The following is a 15,086-nucleotide window of genomic DNA, read 5'->3' as shown; positions in this document are numbered from 1 at the left end:
ATTTGATGAGATTTCTAGGGCAGGGGGTTAAGACAATTGCATTTCTTTTGGAAAAAAAAAAAAAAAAAAGCTCTCTTGGTCAGATGAGGATATTCCAAAGAGAGTCCCTCCCTGCACTTAGGATAAGAGGAGAAACAAGACTAAGCTAGAGGAACCTTGATCCTGAGGCAGCTTCTAAGGTCTTTCAGCATGTCAAAGCTCCAGTCTTTGGGATATCATTCTCTGAGTCCCAACAGAATATTGGTGGAATGGAGAAATGTGTCAATTGAGGAACACTGAGATCAGACAGCCTGGCTCTCCCCTGAGGCCTCTGTCTACTGAGGGGGCTCTTTTGGGTATTGGCCCTGCAGAGAAGGAGTTAGACTTGGCCTGCCAAATCAGACGGGAAAGTGCCAGCCCCACCTCGCAGCCCACCCTCGGGAGACCTGACCAGCTCAGCCTGCTCACGAAACCCGGTGAGAGTCAAGGAGCAGTTGCTTAACAACAGAAGATGGCTTTTCCAGCCTCACCATCTGCCTGATGAAGGGAAAAAATTGGTGTTCTCCACTCCAGGGCTGACTCCCACATATTCTAAAGTCCTGACATTCCAGGAAATGAGAGGGAAAAAAGTGCCTTTCTCCAGAGTGCCGTCCGCCCCTCCTTAATGTTTCCCTGTCTCCTTCTCCCTCCCCTCCCTGCTCATAATCACCTCTTCTGGGAGGATCTGCCTTGGGCCAGGTCTGCTGCAGCTGATCACATCTGCCACCCAGGTGTTTCACTTTGAAGTGGGTATCTCCCTGGCCAGAGGGAACCAAGCCCAATTGCTTGCCTTGCCAGGCTGCCTTGCTGCATGAGCAGACTTGTAAGTGCATGGTCTTCCCTTGGCTCTTCCTGGTGTAGTCATCCTTTCCATGTTCAATGAATTGGAGATTCCGGGAAAAGAAAGTGATGGTCTTGTTGACCCACCACCAAGGGGACAATTTTGCTGTGTCAGGCTATCCCCAGAATAATCACCAGTTTTTGTTTTAACCTTCCTGTCTTTGTCTTTTAAAGGCCAGGAAATGCAGCTTCCTAACTTGCATGGGCCACATGGTTTTAACATTCTCAGTCTTTTCAAACTCATTACCAACCTAGGATTTTGTGCACAGCCAAAAATACTTTCTCCCCTCCTCCCTCTTCAACTGGTCTTAGGCTGTCATAAATTTCTGCTCATCCTACAGACCCTGCCTCTTTAGTGGAGAGTTCTTTAACTCTACCTCCAGATTAGGTAATTCATTCTCAGAGTAATCTTAAGCTAATGACCTAATCACCTAAGCAAATCAGTCATCATTACCTAGGGGAAGACGGAACCCATTTGAATATTTAGATGCATTAATTGGTACAAATATTCTAGAGTGTTTAGGTAGCAAATGACTTACCCTGACACCTCCAGTTTGCATTTTATCTGACAGAAAAGAACACCGAGAGCACACTACGTCTTACAGTTATGGAAACCTCTTTGCCTTTGCTGTATAGGTTGAAAACAGGGGTGAAGGTAACTTCTTAGTAGGAGACTTGAGGCCCATAACTTTCTTCTATGACCCTTGCTCTTCTCCAATATCAAGTTTGCAGGGTGTTACTAGGATTAGCAATAAAGTTTTTTAAGCTTCTAGCAGACACCTGGCACATACTAGAGGGCTTCATAAATGGGATTAATTATGATTATTACTACTGCTGTGATTACTATGTGATATAATTCCTATGAATCAAGTTATAAAATAATTTTCTTTTTTTTTTTAGAGACAGGGTTTCTGTCCCCCAGGCTGGAGTTCAGTGGCACAATCATAGCTCAATGCAGCCTGAAACTCGTGGGCTCAGGTGATCTTCCTGCGGAACTTAGACTCTAGGTGTACGCTGCTGCACCCAGCTAATTTTTTAAAATTTTTTGTAGAGACGGGGTCTCACTCTGTTGCTCAGGCTGGTCTTCAACTCCTGGCTTCAAGCAATCCTCCCATCTCAGCCTCCTAAAGAGCTGGGATTACAGGTGTGAGCCACCACACCCAACCATAAAATAATTTTCATCGTGGAATAAGTCTTAGGTAATTCAGAGACATATCTGGTAAGCAGAGAATTTTGTTTCATTAAATAATTTACTTGGAAGCAAAAGCATGTTCAAATTTATCAAACTAAAATGACAGAGCCTTGAGGTCTGGTGTGTGTGTTAGGAAGGGCCAGTGGGGAAGTGCTGTATCTGGCCAGATTCAGATGCGACTGATGAGTCTTTGGCAAACTCAGGGGTTCCAGGCTTCACCCAGTCAGGAGGGGTTAGAAACAAGATCACACTTCTCCATCCCTGGTGCCCATTGCTCCATGCAATTCCATCTGTCATCTCTCACCTGGTAGGATGAGCACGCATGACCCCTACACAGTCCCCCAGACACAAACCGTGCATCCCAGCAACTTCCTCTGTAGATTTTTCCAAAGCACAAATCCATTTGTGTCTCACATCCTTCCCTCCGCTGCTGAGAAGCTTTTCATTGCTCTCTGTTGCTCTTGGGACAGAGTCCAAACCACATGGATGGCAGAGGTAGATCTCTGGAGAGAGCAAACTCCCTGAGAATAATTGATATCTCCATCCACATCGCATTCAGCCACCCCATGTGTGTTCACAAGTGCCTGCCTGTGCTGGGAGCTTCTCTAGGTACAGGGAATACAGCAGTAAACAAAGAGCCTCAACCTCTAGTTGGATGGGGATGAAACACAATAAATAAATAATATAAAATGTCATTTAATGTCAAATATTGATAAATGCTATGAAGAAGCAGGTTTAACTGCTAACAAGAAAACCAAAAGAATATTCTATGTATTGGATGGGTGTGGTGGCTCCAGCCTATAATCCCAGCTACTCCGGAGGCTGAGGCAGGAGAGGACTGCCTGAGCCCAGGAGTTGGAGGCTGCAGTGAGTTATGATTGTGCCACTGCACTCCAGCCTGGGTGACAGAGCAAGACCCCACCTCTATATTTTTAAGGAGAATTTTTAGGTCAAAGTTAGTTTATTCCCTACAGCAGTAAGGGAGAATACAACCTTGATCGTCTTAGAAGTGTCTCAGAAAGAGGAAGCCAGGGTGGATATTTACAGCATTTTGGAGTCTGGGCAGGTCTTCCAGTGTGGGGATCTGGTTGGGAGTGGGACCTCTCCTGAGTAAAGCAATAGTTATTATCTTTCTGGGCAAGAATTTTCTGGAACTAATAGCAAAGTCATGAAAGTCATGTTGATGGAGGTGGCCTTGGTCCCCAGTCCTAACAGTTCAGCTGCAGGATGCAAACAGTCTCAATTCTCTCAGGGCTAAGTATGCAACAGAGTATCACCCCAGGTCATTGCCTGGGGATGTTCTCTGTGACCCCCCAGCCTAGAGTTGCCAGATTAGTAAACCAAAAATATTTTATCTGCCTGGCATGGTGGCTCACATTTGTAATCTCAGCACTTTGGGAGGCCAAGGCGGGAGGATTGCTTGAACCCAGGAGTTTGAGACCAGCCTGGGCAACATGGCAAAACCCTGTCTCTACAAAAAACACAAAAATCAACGAGGCATGGTGGCACATGCCTGTAGTCCTAGCTACTCGGGAGACTATTGTGGGATAATTGCCTGAGCCTGGGAGGTTGAGGCTGCAGTGAGCCATGATCGTGCCACTGCACTCCAGCCTGGGCAACAGAGCAATATCTTGTGTCAGCAAAAAACCCCTTTATCTGGCAATCCTATTCGAGTGCTGTCAGTTTTTCAAATGAACTGTCTATATATTGAGTCTCGTGTTCCACAAGGTACCAGTTGGGCCAAGCTGAGCTCTGCAGCTCCCTGGAGACTGCGGCACAGGGTGGTGTTCAGTTCACCACAGTTCCCTGTCAGCTCTGGAGGGAATTTGAGTTTGGGAGCTCCACAGGGGACTCAGGTCCCTCCAGGGAGCTGGGTGTGCTTGGGCAAGTTCTTCTCCATCTCCGTGCCCTGTAACATGAACCTGACAGTCAGAGGGTTTGCAGGCATCCCTCCAGCTCTGCGGACTGACCACGTGGAGATTTTAGCGCTATTTTATATTAAATACAGTCATAAACATCGAACTCAGAGATGTTTGGCAACTATATGTGGCTGTTCTATTATTGGTTTAGAAATGTTTAGAAACTTGACCCCCAATTTGGTTATGGTCTCTTTAGTAACTGTTATTAGGTGGTGACCTAATAAGAAATTATTAACTAGGGAGCTATAACTTGGAAGCTTATAATTTTTTAAAGGACATTGATTTGTGCAGCCCTGATTAAAATACAATGAAGCCCGAGGCTTAAATGTTTTCTTCTGAAAGGTTGAAAGGGTGGGAATTGACTCTAAAAATGTATTGGCTTGAAAACTTTATTGAAATAATATTATTTGAAGAGCTTTGTGCGCATAAAATGATCTGACAAAAACTATTTGATGCTAGCTCCGGCAGCCTGGGAAAGCCGAGGGAATATAGGTTTCTTCAGATGAAGTCTGGAAAAATGCTTCCAGATTACCTCAGGGGTGAAAAGAAAATTATTATTCCATTCCACAACCCTGCTAATTCTTTTCAACATCAATCCAGTCAAGTAATTAGAACCCAAATGGAGGAAACATTTATAATTGTCATTTACTCTGCTTTACCAAAGGTGACTGTTCCGAGAAGCTCTGACAGGACAAAAAAAAAACAAAGTGATTATGAAAGAAATGTGTGGCCAAATGGATCAGGCCTTCCTACACTCGTTCCCAGAAGCCAGTCACAGGCAGCAGGTAGGGATGGTTACAGATTAAAACAGGCCTCCTCAGCAAAGAAAATCTTCTGCTATGGCCTTGTCAGTGGAGTGATAATGTGAGCTGTTTCTCCTCCCTCTCTCTCACCACAGACATATATCATGGAGCGCTTTGTTATTTAAAAGCATGTATAAGAAAGATTACCAACCCCCTATAACACAGGGAATACTTCAGAAGTGAAATATGCAATCATTTAGGGGTTACATTTAAAATACCTCCTCCCCTTTTATCATTATATTTCTTCATTTGGACTAGGCTAAAATATGAGGCGTTTCTGCTGCTGTGAGAATTTTTTTTTCTAATTTCTGAAATAATACCATAGCTTGGAGATTAATGTTCAGGCTTTACCAAGATTATAACAAATGCATATTGCTTTGATCTAAATATTTCTCCAAAGGTTGTTGCTGATCATTCTCCCTTGCCTATAATCTTCTAAGAAAGCTTTTGAATTTGCCAGCCTGATACCCAGGGGGACAAGAGTGCAGCTGCCTTCTCTTCCTTCCCCCTCATCTTCCCGAGGATACTCTGTTCTCAGTTTTGCCCAAATTAGTCCCAGGATTTCAGTTGTCTTTTTTGTCCAACATTCCATCATGCAATTCATTAACATCTTCACATGAAATATTTAACAGATGAGTTATGTCCTAATTCACATTGCAGTTTTAAATTGTTATTCATGTGGTAAGTCATTTATCTTGGACACCAACAGACCTCTGGAATGGGCTCACATTTGATGTAAAGAAGGTTGGAGTTATTTTCCTTGATGCTCCAGAACAGTGGCCTTATTCCAAACCCTGGGTTAATCATGAAATATTCCCAAAAAATGACATTCAGATTCGTTGTTAGTTCTACTTGCAATTAACCGTTTTGAAAACAAACAGAAGAAAACATTTAAACAAACGTGGCTTGTGTAATGGCTATTACAGTTGACCGTTAATTAAGGCAAGTTGGAATCCAAACATGCCAGGCCTTGTTACTATCACTGCTAGCAATCTTTGCTATGGTGCACAAAGAAATAAAAATTCAGAGACTGTCAAAGTGGAGCTGAGACTGGATAAGAGTTATTAACCAAGCCATGTAAAAATACCCAGTGCGCTGATTAAGAAATATAAGCAGCAAGAAGGCTGATGATCTGGATGAGCATTTATCTGCACAGTTTGGGTTTTGGGAAAAGTCACTCTACTCCTAAGAGATGAAATACATGGGAAATCCTTAGCAGGTAATTTATTTATTATTAACTTATTGTACTTGTATTTCCTCTAATAAAGCTACAATTTTCTACTATATTCCTACCTATGGATTGGAATCTATTAGGAGAAAATCTTCTGTTTGTAGAACAAGCCAGTGCAAGGCAGCTCTTGGATCTGTTTCTCTGCCTGGACACCACAATGAAATGGTAATTGTCCACATTTGCAATTGTCCAGCAGTAGCCAGGTCATTGAGACGTTTTGTGGGCAGGTGGCCTGATTGATGTACACAGGAAGCTGATGGCACCAGTATCATGGACAGCAGTCTTCTTGGGTTCTGTACCCTGACCTGTCTAACCTTATCCTGAGTATGCATGAATGATCACAATTCCAGAAGGGGTGAGTGACAGGACATCTTCTTCTGTTTTCTTTTGCTTTTAACAAAGTGGTAGAAACCTGGTAATTTGTAAAGAAAAGGAATTCACTTCTTAAAGCCTCTTCTCAGAGGCTGAGAAGTCCAAGTTCAAGGGGCCCCATGTGGTGAGGGACTTGCTGGTGGGGGCTCTGCAGAGTCCCAGGGAATCACAGGGCATGGCATGGTGAGGGGACTGAGCGTGCTCACTCAGGTCTCTCTCCCTCTTCCTGTAAATCCACCAGTCCCACTTTCATGATAACTCATTAATCCATTAACCCATTAATCTATTAATAGATTAATCAATTCATGAGGGCAGAGTCCTCAGGACCCAATCACCTCTTAAAGGTGCCACCTCTTAATACTGCTGCATTAGAGATCCCTTCCCTCCCCTCCCCTCCCTTCCCCTTCCCTTCCCTTTTAACATGAGTTTCAGAGAGGACCAACATTCAAACCATAGCACAGGTTTTGAATGGTGGAGCACACATTTCCTTAATCCTGAAGGAAAAAGATTCATTCTCTAAGAGCCTGCTTGGCTGATAGCATGATTTTGTAATGCATTTACTCACTGATATAACACTCTAAGGAACATTCCTAGCAGTGGACAGTTTGCATTGGTCATAGATGAATTTTCTGCTCACTCTAAACATAATTGGCATGAAAGGTATATTAGCCATGAAACACAAGAATAAAGAATAAAAGCTCTAGGAGCAAATCATAACATGAATGATGACAACAACACTGTCAACTAGTTAGAGTGTTTTAATACCCGTGATTTTATTTACTCTCACTGATTTTTGTCCCACAAAAATGCTGTTCAGAAGCTAGAGCCGGTGCAACTCTCTTGGTGGAGACAGAGAGGTAAAGTGACATACCCAAGGGTACACAGCAGTGGTCTTAAAACTGGGGTTTGCAATCAGTTCTCACAGCAAAACAATTCCTGATTGGAATTCACTGATGGTGGCAGGATTGTTTTTTTGCCTTTTGGATGAGCTCTCTATGTGTATGTGAATATATTGTATGACTGGAAGGCTGGGCAAATGGAAGTAGGGGTGTTTGGGTGAGCTTGTGTGCCAGGCATTGTGAGCACTATTTTACAAACCAGATCTGTGCCCCTCTAGTATATTGCAAGTTGAGGCCAACCCCACGGAAAATTATTTCTAAATGAATACAATATGAAAAAAGTTGTTTTATTTCTAATTGTATATGTAACGTTGTTATTTTGTGAGTTTCGGATTACACTTGAATGCATGTCTATTAACATGATATGAGATGCATGCATGATTTCATCTTGAATGCATTTAAACATAATAGCACTGCAAATGTAATTTGTAGTCTCAGGTTTTATAAAGCAAAATAAATAAATCTGGAGGGTGGTTGTTGCATTGATTTATTTAGGGTTCATTCAAACTTATTACCAACTTCCCCTTGCAAGTCCAGGTTGTCTCACGCTGGCAGTCCTGTCTGATCTAAACCCCCTATACCTAACTCATCTCATTTCTTCTACTTCTTGGGAGTGGTAGTATGGGCAGGTTTGTGGAGAATTGTACCTTCCATCTTAAGGAGTACTAGGGTCCATTTCTTTTCTGTGGTTCCTTCTGGGATCACTGGTCATCGTCCAGTAGAAGTCTCTGCAACAATGGAAATATTCTAGATCTGCATGGTCCAGTACCGTAGCCTCTAGCACCCTGTGGCTATTGAGCACTTGACATCTAACTAGTGCAACTAAGGAACTAAATTATGAATATTATTTACTTTTAGTTAGTTTTTATTTAAATAGCCACATGTAACTAATGGGCACTAATTTGGACAGCACAGGGTCAGAGCGTTCAAGGTCAGCTGCCTGTCCCTAGATTCAAGTATGCTGATCATTGGCATTCTGCAAATCAAATGGTTTATGTGTTGTGGATGATGCCCTGCATTCGTTTCTGTCAGCTCTGGGGATGCTGAAGTGTGAATCTCTCTTCGGTGATTTGACTGCTCTCCCCAGGCCTGTACCCCTGGTGGCTGTGTCTCTCACATCTTTTTCTCAATACACCTATCACCCAGCACATACTGGGTTTCTGATAAACATGGGAGAAAGGAATGGAAGAAGGGAGGGTAAAAGTAGGTAAGAAGGAAGTTAGACAGTTGGGAAAAGAGGAAGTCTGGAAGAAAGATACTTTATTGAAGTTTCAGTATCTGTAGTCAAGCCCTCTTAGAGTATTGAGAGGAGTTGTGAGAACAGTCACACGGATAGTTCAAAAGAGAGGTCAGTGCTTCAGATGCCTGAATATTTCACATGAAAGGAGTCTGGGCTCTTTGAGATGGCAATTCTTATAACAATCATTTTGCTGTTTTGATTTCCAAAGACCATCCCAGTATCTTGGGGTCACTGTCCTAGGAGGCTCACCCCATATTGGCACATGGGGAAGGATCCTATGGGATAATATTTTCTGGATCGGTTGTGTTCCTGGGTGGTGAGTAAGATATCACCAGATGCAGTTGTGTAAAGGGACTTTGTCTCTATCCGTGTGATGAAGATTCCCAGCAGGGAGGGAGCCCTGGGACATCTGTAATCAAATTGAAGTAAGGAGCACTGTGACCTCCGGGGAAATATGTTGATGATTTTCTGGACTGTCTAAAACATTACAAACCCCAGGAATGGTGATTTTATTTTCTGTAACTCTCCTTGGGACTTGAGTTTCACAAAAGTATTTGCTGTCTTTGTTTTCCTTATTAAATTAGCAAGACTGACTTAAATCAATATACTGTTACGGCTTGAAATGTTGCTGAAAGAACAAAATAGATGGGCTTGACAAATGTCTCAGGTTCCATTTAGGTTATGTGGGGGCTGAGAGGAGAGAGTGGGACTCACTGAAGTAGTCGTGTTTTCTCTGATGAAGGTCAAAAAAAGAAAAATGTGGACCAAAACTAAGGAAAATAGTGAAAGGAAGCTACACTTCATAGCTCCACGGGATTCCCTTAAGCATTTTTGTTTATTTGCTTGTTTGTTGGGGGAGAGGGGTACTCTTATTTTTTTGTTGTTGCCTTGTTTTTTGCACTTTAAATCATTTTCACACTCAAGAAATAATTAGCTCAATCCCGTTACTCTCGATCCCTTACTCTCATTCTCCCATTTCCCATTTTACAGGCCCTTTCCCTAGTGCTTCCTCTGCAAGCCTTCAGAGTGGACTTTCTAAAAATATAAACCTGATCCTGCCACTTCGATACTAGAGACCTTCAATGGCACCAACAGCAGATGTCAGAATACTTTTTCTGTAAAGGACCGATAGTAAATAACTGAGGTTTTGTGGGCCACGCAGTCTCAGTGAAACCTACTCAGCTCTGCCATTAGAGTCATAGACAGTGTGCAAACCAATTAGTGTGGCTGTGCTGCAAGAAAACTTTATTTACAAAAAGAGGCTGGATTTGACCATAGGACCAATCTCTGGCCTACAAGATACTCTTGAAGCTTTGGCCTGACGTTCAGGACCTTTTGCCATTTGACCTCAGCCTGAACAACTGGGTCCCCGTTCCCATTCTTCTCAAGCCTCCAAACAAATGATGGTCTTTAAAAAGGTTCTCTCCCTTTCCCTCCCTTCCTGTTTCCTCCATTTGGATTGCCATCTTCCCTGGCTTCTTACTGTTCTGTGAGTGGGCTCTCCATGCCTCACCTTACACAAAGCTCTCACCAGGCCAAGTCAGCCTCATTCTCTGCACGCTCCTGTTCCTTATGCCTCTAGTGTAGCTTTTACAATGGATTTACTCCTCAACTGGATGTGGAGGGAGCTTAGTACGCAGTGTAGAGCTTAGTACCCGCTGAACAAATGGTCGTGAAGTTGATCCATCAATGAAATTGTGAGTCCCTTAATCGTAGGAGAGTATATTAACTTATGGGTAAAACAAAACACTGCAAACTCCAGATATGCCACAGGAAGCCAGGGGCCAGTGTTACTGGAAAGGGGATGAGGTCAGCCAGCAGGAACACAGCTAGGTCAAAACTAGCAGAACAACTGCAGCCAGGACTATCCAGGAGCCTTTGGGCAACAACCTCATGGTGCCGGCAGGGGTATGAGTGAGGAGAGAGGGAAGCAGTGTCTAGTTCAGGGCATCAGGACCAGGACGAGGATGCAGCCTGCTGGAGGGAGATCAGAGAGAAGCAGCCTGCATGATTAATGGGATGGAGGGACTGACTCATGAGGAAAGATGAAAGCACCCCAAGGAGCTGGGGTAGAGGACCGACAGGGGCAGATGAGAACAGGCTGCAAGTATGTGAGATGGATAAACACCCAAGGGGGAGCAGCTGGCTTCATCAGGGAGGTGAAGATGAGGGCTCCATCAGAGAATGCGGGTGGGGGTCTCAGAAAGGGCATCAGGAGACTCATGGAAGCTCAAGAGATGACAGGTGGGCCCAGGACAGCTCTGGGCTGTTGGAGGGAGAAGCACCATGGAAAGGCTACCCTGGAGTGACTCTTTCAGGGAGCCCTGATGCTCTACCCTGTAGGGCCTTGCAGCTTGCCCTTGGCTCTGAGGGGTAGCCTTAGCCTTACTCTCTGCCTGCCATCCTGGCGGGGGCTGGCTGGGGCGTACTGCGGGAGGGGAGCTGTAAACAGGCACACAGAGGAGGACACATGAACTCATTTCCCACCCTCCTCTTAGATACCAGTTATTGGTTGTCACAACAATTTTGAGGCCTCTCCTCTGAAGTCAGTTTTCAGCCAGCCCCTGCCTATCTTTGGTGAAACCGGAGATACTTGTTCCAAACCCAGCACTCACCCCCGCCTGCCAGTGCATCTGATCAGAATTCAGCCTGGACCCTGTTTCGCACCCTGCACCCTGGCCTGTCAGGCATTTGGAAGATGAGATTTATTTGAAATGCAGTCAACCACCGTCAGACTCAAAATCAACTTCCTTCAGGCATTCTCTGAAATGTTCTCCGATGCCGGGAAGAACAGCTTGTGTTGTGTAGTCTGGCCACATGGCCCACATCACAGTAGGTCCCCAACAGCTGATTTACTAAAGCCATCCCTCACCTTGGCTGTGCGTGAGAATCATCTGGGATACTTTTAAAACATACCCAAGCCAGCCACATGGCTCACACCTGTAATCCCAGCACTTTGGGAGTTTGAGGCGGGCAGGTCACTTGAGCCCAGGAGTTAGAGATCAGCCTGGCCAACATGGTGAAACTTCATCTCTACAAAAAATACAAAAATTAGCCAGGTGTGGTAGTGCACACCTGTAATCCCAGCTACTCAGGAGGCTGAGGCATGAGAATCACTTGAATCTGGGAAGCAGAGGTTGCAGTGAGCTGAGATCACACCACTGCACTCCAGCCTGGACAACAGAGTGAGATTCTGTCTCAAATAAATGAACAAACAATTCACATAGGTGTTACTCTTCTATATTTCTCTCTAACTGCTGACTATAATATCACTTGAAAGTTTTTTTAAAAAGCAAGCATTTACCTATGGGTCGTCTGTGTACTCAGCATCTTGCTGGAGGCAGGGGTCCAGCAGGGAGCAAGAACAGGTCCTCGTTCTTGGGAAGGTTGTGGTCCAGAGAAAAAAGGACACTTAGGGCAGAGCAGAATGAGCCTGGGGCACCGACATGGTGTATTTCAGAGGCTTTTCACATTCTGCATGTTGCAGCCATGCACTGCTCTAGTCTTTATCCTACAGTCTGAAATTCTAAATGCAAACACAGATGGCAAATCTCTCCCAATGTACACACCCAGTTAACCTTTACTCTCAGGGCTTGCTTCAACAATTTCTTTAGGAAGTAGAAATGCCCTTGATAGTTATCAGGGAAACAACAGCCCAAGACCTTTATGAATGTCCAACTTCCTGAAGCCAGCACAACTATGATTACCCAAATGGGAGGTCCAATATAGTGGCACGCAAAATTTTTAGAGTATTTAAGTGATTTTTTTCTTACAATTGTGTATCTCTTTTGATGGGTGTTCCAGTATTATGTAGGTTGAATTACTGTAGGTCTTTAAGCAAAAGAAAGAAATGTGGAAGGAAAAAAAGAGTATTAGGTGCTATGCAAATATGGTAAAAATTGGGAGGTTGTGTGCAACAGACTACAGTTTGCAAAACTGCACTGGGGCAAATGATGTGCTCCAGGGAATTCAGTATTCCCTGTAGTGTCATTCTTCCGAACGCCTCTCAAGTTTTCCCACCATCTGAGGAGCATTTTGCCCTTACCATTTTACTTCCTGAGATGGTTTCAAGTCTTTCAAGTGGTTTGGGCTTCATGGAGAAAAATAAGGTGAACTTCCTCATGTTATAGTTTTGAGGTTCCACTAAATTTCACTTCCCAGAGTTTCAAGTCACATTCTTAACCTCTTCTCTTTTTGGCTGTTTCTGTCACTAGAATTAGCATTCATGGTTGCTTTAGGAAGCTTTTCACAGACAAAGAAAAAATTACATAGTTTTACCAGAGTTCCGTGGGAGAGAAGAACCTTGAGATGTGGACTCTAGGAGGCCAGTTAAACTGAGACACGTTATAGTAAAGTGACTCACTTCTGAATACCAGCCTCATGACAAGTGCTTTTCAAATGTTACGTCTCAAAAACACATGCAGAGTACACATTTTAGACATGCAGGTTCAAACAGTAATAGCTGATACAGAAACTGACGCAGTAGGGATCTTTTGAATTTTTTTTTCTTTCCTCTTCTCAGCTTGTGTTGGGATGGGGGTAGGGGAAGTGGTGCAAGTATATGAATTTTAGAAATGCCGAAGTAACATGTCTCCAAAGAACCATCTGCACTGTGCTGTTTGTTTTGTATCGAGAGTTCTGTGGGTGCAGGTAAACTTGAGATTCTTTACCTGAAAGATAAAATATTTTAGTTGTATGCTTCACTGTACATTTTATTTTATATGCTTATATCAGCTTCTTGCCATGACGGATAATTTTCAACGATAATCTTAAATAATTGAATAAAGGGATCACTAATGCCTTGTTTTGTTTATAATTTGTCCCAGCTGTAGGCATTCAGATGAAACTTGAATTTTTCCAAAGGAAGTTCTGGACTGCCAGCAGACAGGTAAGTTATAATCAGCATCTTGAAGCATTAGCGACACTGTTATTATACAGGTGTTCACATTTGGGTACCTGGAGCCTAAAAGTGCCAGATTTCCGATGAATGTTTGTAAAATCAACTGCCGGCTGCTCAGATTACCTTTCATTTCACTGCAAAATAAAGGGCTGTCAGCATGTTAGACACCACATGCTGAGCAAAGCAGGGAATTTGCTCCTAGGAACAGTTTTAATTGTGGGATCAAGATAGTGACCTTCCAAAGGAGTTTTTCTTTTAAGTTTTGGGGTCTTTTGTGTGATTTTCATACTGACTTTCTCCTAATCCTGTGGTCATGCCTGGTTACTTACTCGGGAATCTCATTATCAAAATCTTGAAACCCTTTACATAACTAGTTTCTCCAAAACATTTGTCTGACTTCTTTGTTCACAGGGTCTACCTTGGAGAATCTGGGAACATTTTTTTTCTTTTTGCTGTGCTCTCTGTACTAAGTAATCTGAGTGGTATTTGTTGAGTAATTTGGTAGAAAGGGCCACTGATAAGTTGCTTCCATCTGCCCAAGAATAAATGTTAGAATGGTTTATCATCCCTTAAGTTAAGATACTTTAGGAAACGATAAACTAAGGAGATGGACAGGGGTTTTTTTGAAGTCATTGAGAATTAAAGAATTTTAAATTAAATAATTACATAATTGTATTTTTAGTTACCAAAAGATTTGAGATCTTAAAAAGATATCATTACTATTTAATGACAACGTAAAGTAGATGAAAAAGAGCCAGCTCCCCCCTCAATTTTTTTTTTTTTTTTTTTTTTTTTTTTTGAGACAGTCTTGCTCTGTCGCTCAGGCTGGAGTGCAGTGGTGCGATCCTCCCTGGTTCAAGTGATTCTCCTGCCTCAGCCTCCTGAGAAGCTGGGATTACAGGCACCCGCCACCACACTAGGGTAATTTTTGTATGTTTTAGTAGAGACGGGATTTCACCACGTGGCCAGGCTGGTCTCCAACTCCTGACCTCAAGTGATCTGCCCTCCTTGGCCTCCCAAAGTGCAGGGATTACAGGTGTGAGCCACCGTGCCTGCCCCCACCCCCCTAGTTGTTTCATAGATCTTTTATTTTACGTTACTACTTGGAATTGATACTGATTCCAGAGATGGTAGACAAGACACATCATGGAGCATTCCTTTTCAATGAAACTGGGTATTTGAATTCTAGCCCATGACTTGGATAGCTTGTCCTTAAGTAGCTCAGTGGCAGCCACAGCAGGCACTGGGATGCCCAAGTAACATAGTAACACATTTCCCTCCGCTTTTTGCCTTCACAGTGTGCCTCCCTGGATGGCAAATGCTCCATCAGCTGCGATGATGAGGTAAGACGGCCTCCTGGTCCTGTATCTACCCCTGTGGAGAGAAGGTGACAGATGGTGCTTTATGACCGAGGGAATGCCCTTATAAACAAGGCCAGGTTGACACATTGCACTGGGCCAATCTAAAAAAAAAAAAAATCATTTGCTTTATTTGCTTTGTTTCTTTTTTTTGTTGTTGTTCCCCACCTCCCATCAGTTTATGACAGCTGGAAATGTGCTTTAAATGTCTAATGGGTGGCACTATTGGAATGTTGACATTTTGTAGGCAATAATACAAACTCCTAACTCCTACTGTTTGAAGCTCACATTACAATTCTCAAACCTTTTTCTAC

The 15,086-nt window shown here is 43.3% G+C and overlaps 1 protein-coding gene across 1 annotated transcript in view; it reads left to right on the top strand.

Annotated features, from left to right (window-relative positions):
* Positions 1 to 15,086, top strand: part of CACNA2D3 (calcium voltage-gated channel auxiliary subunit alpha2delta 3) — a 961,034-nt gene that overhangs the window by 840,805 nt on the left and 105,143 nt on the right. Inside the window, 2 exon segments of the mRNA XM_058443425.1 lie at positions 13,341 to 13,402; positions 14,713 to 14,757. Coding sequence (XP_058299408.1) covers positions 13,341 to 13,402; positions 14,713 to 14,757 — 107 coding nt within the window.

The sequence above is a fragment of the Hylobates moloch genome, unplaced genomic scaffold (genome assembly GCF_009828535.3).
Source record: "Hylobates moloch isolate HMO894 unplaced genomic scaffold, HMol_V3 SCAFFOLD_8, whole genome shotgun sequence".
Lineage (NCBI taxonomy): Eukaryota > Metazoa > Chordata > Mammalia > Primates > Hylobatidae > Hylobates > Hylobates moloch.
Note: the sequence above shows the minus strand (reverse complement) of the source record. Positions and strands in the feature narration are given on the sequence as shown.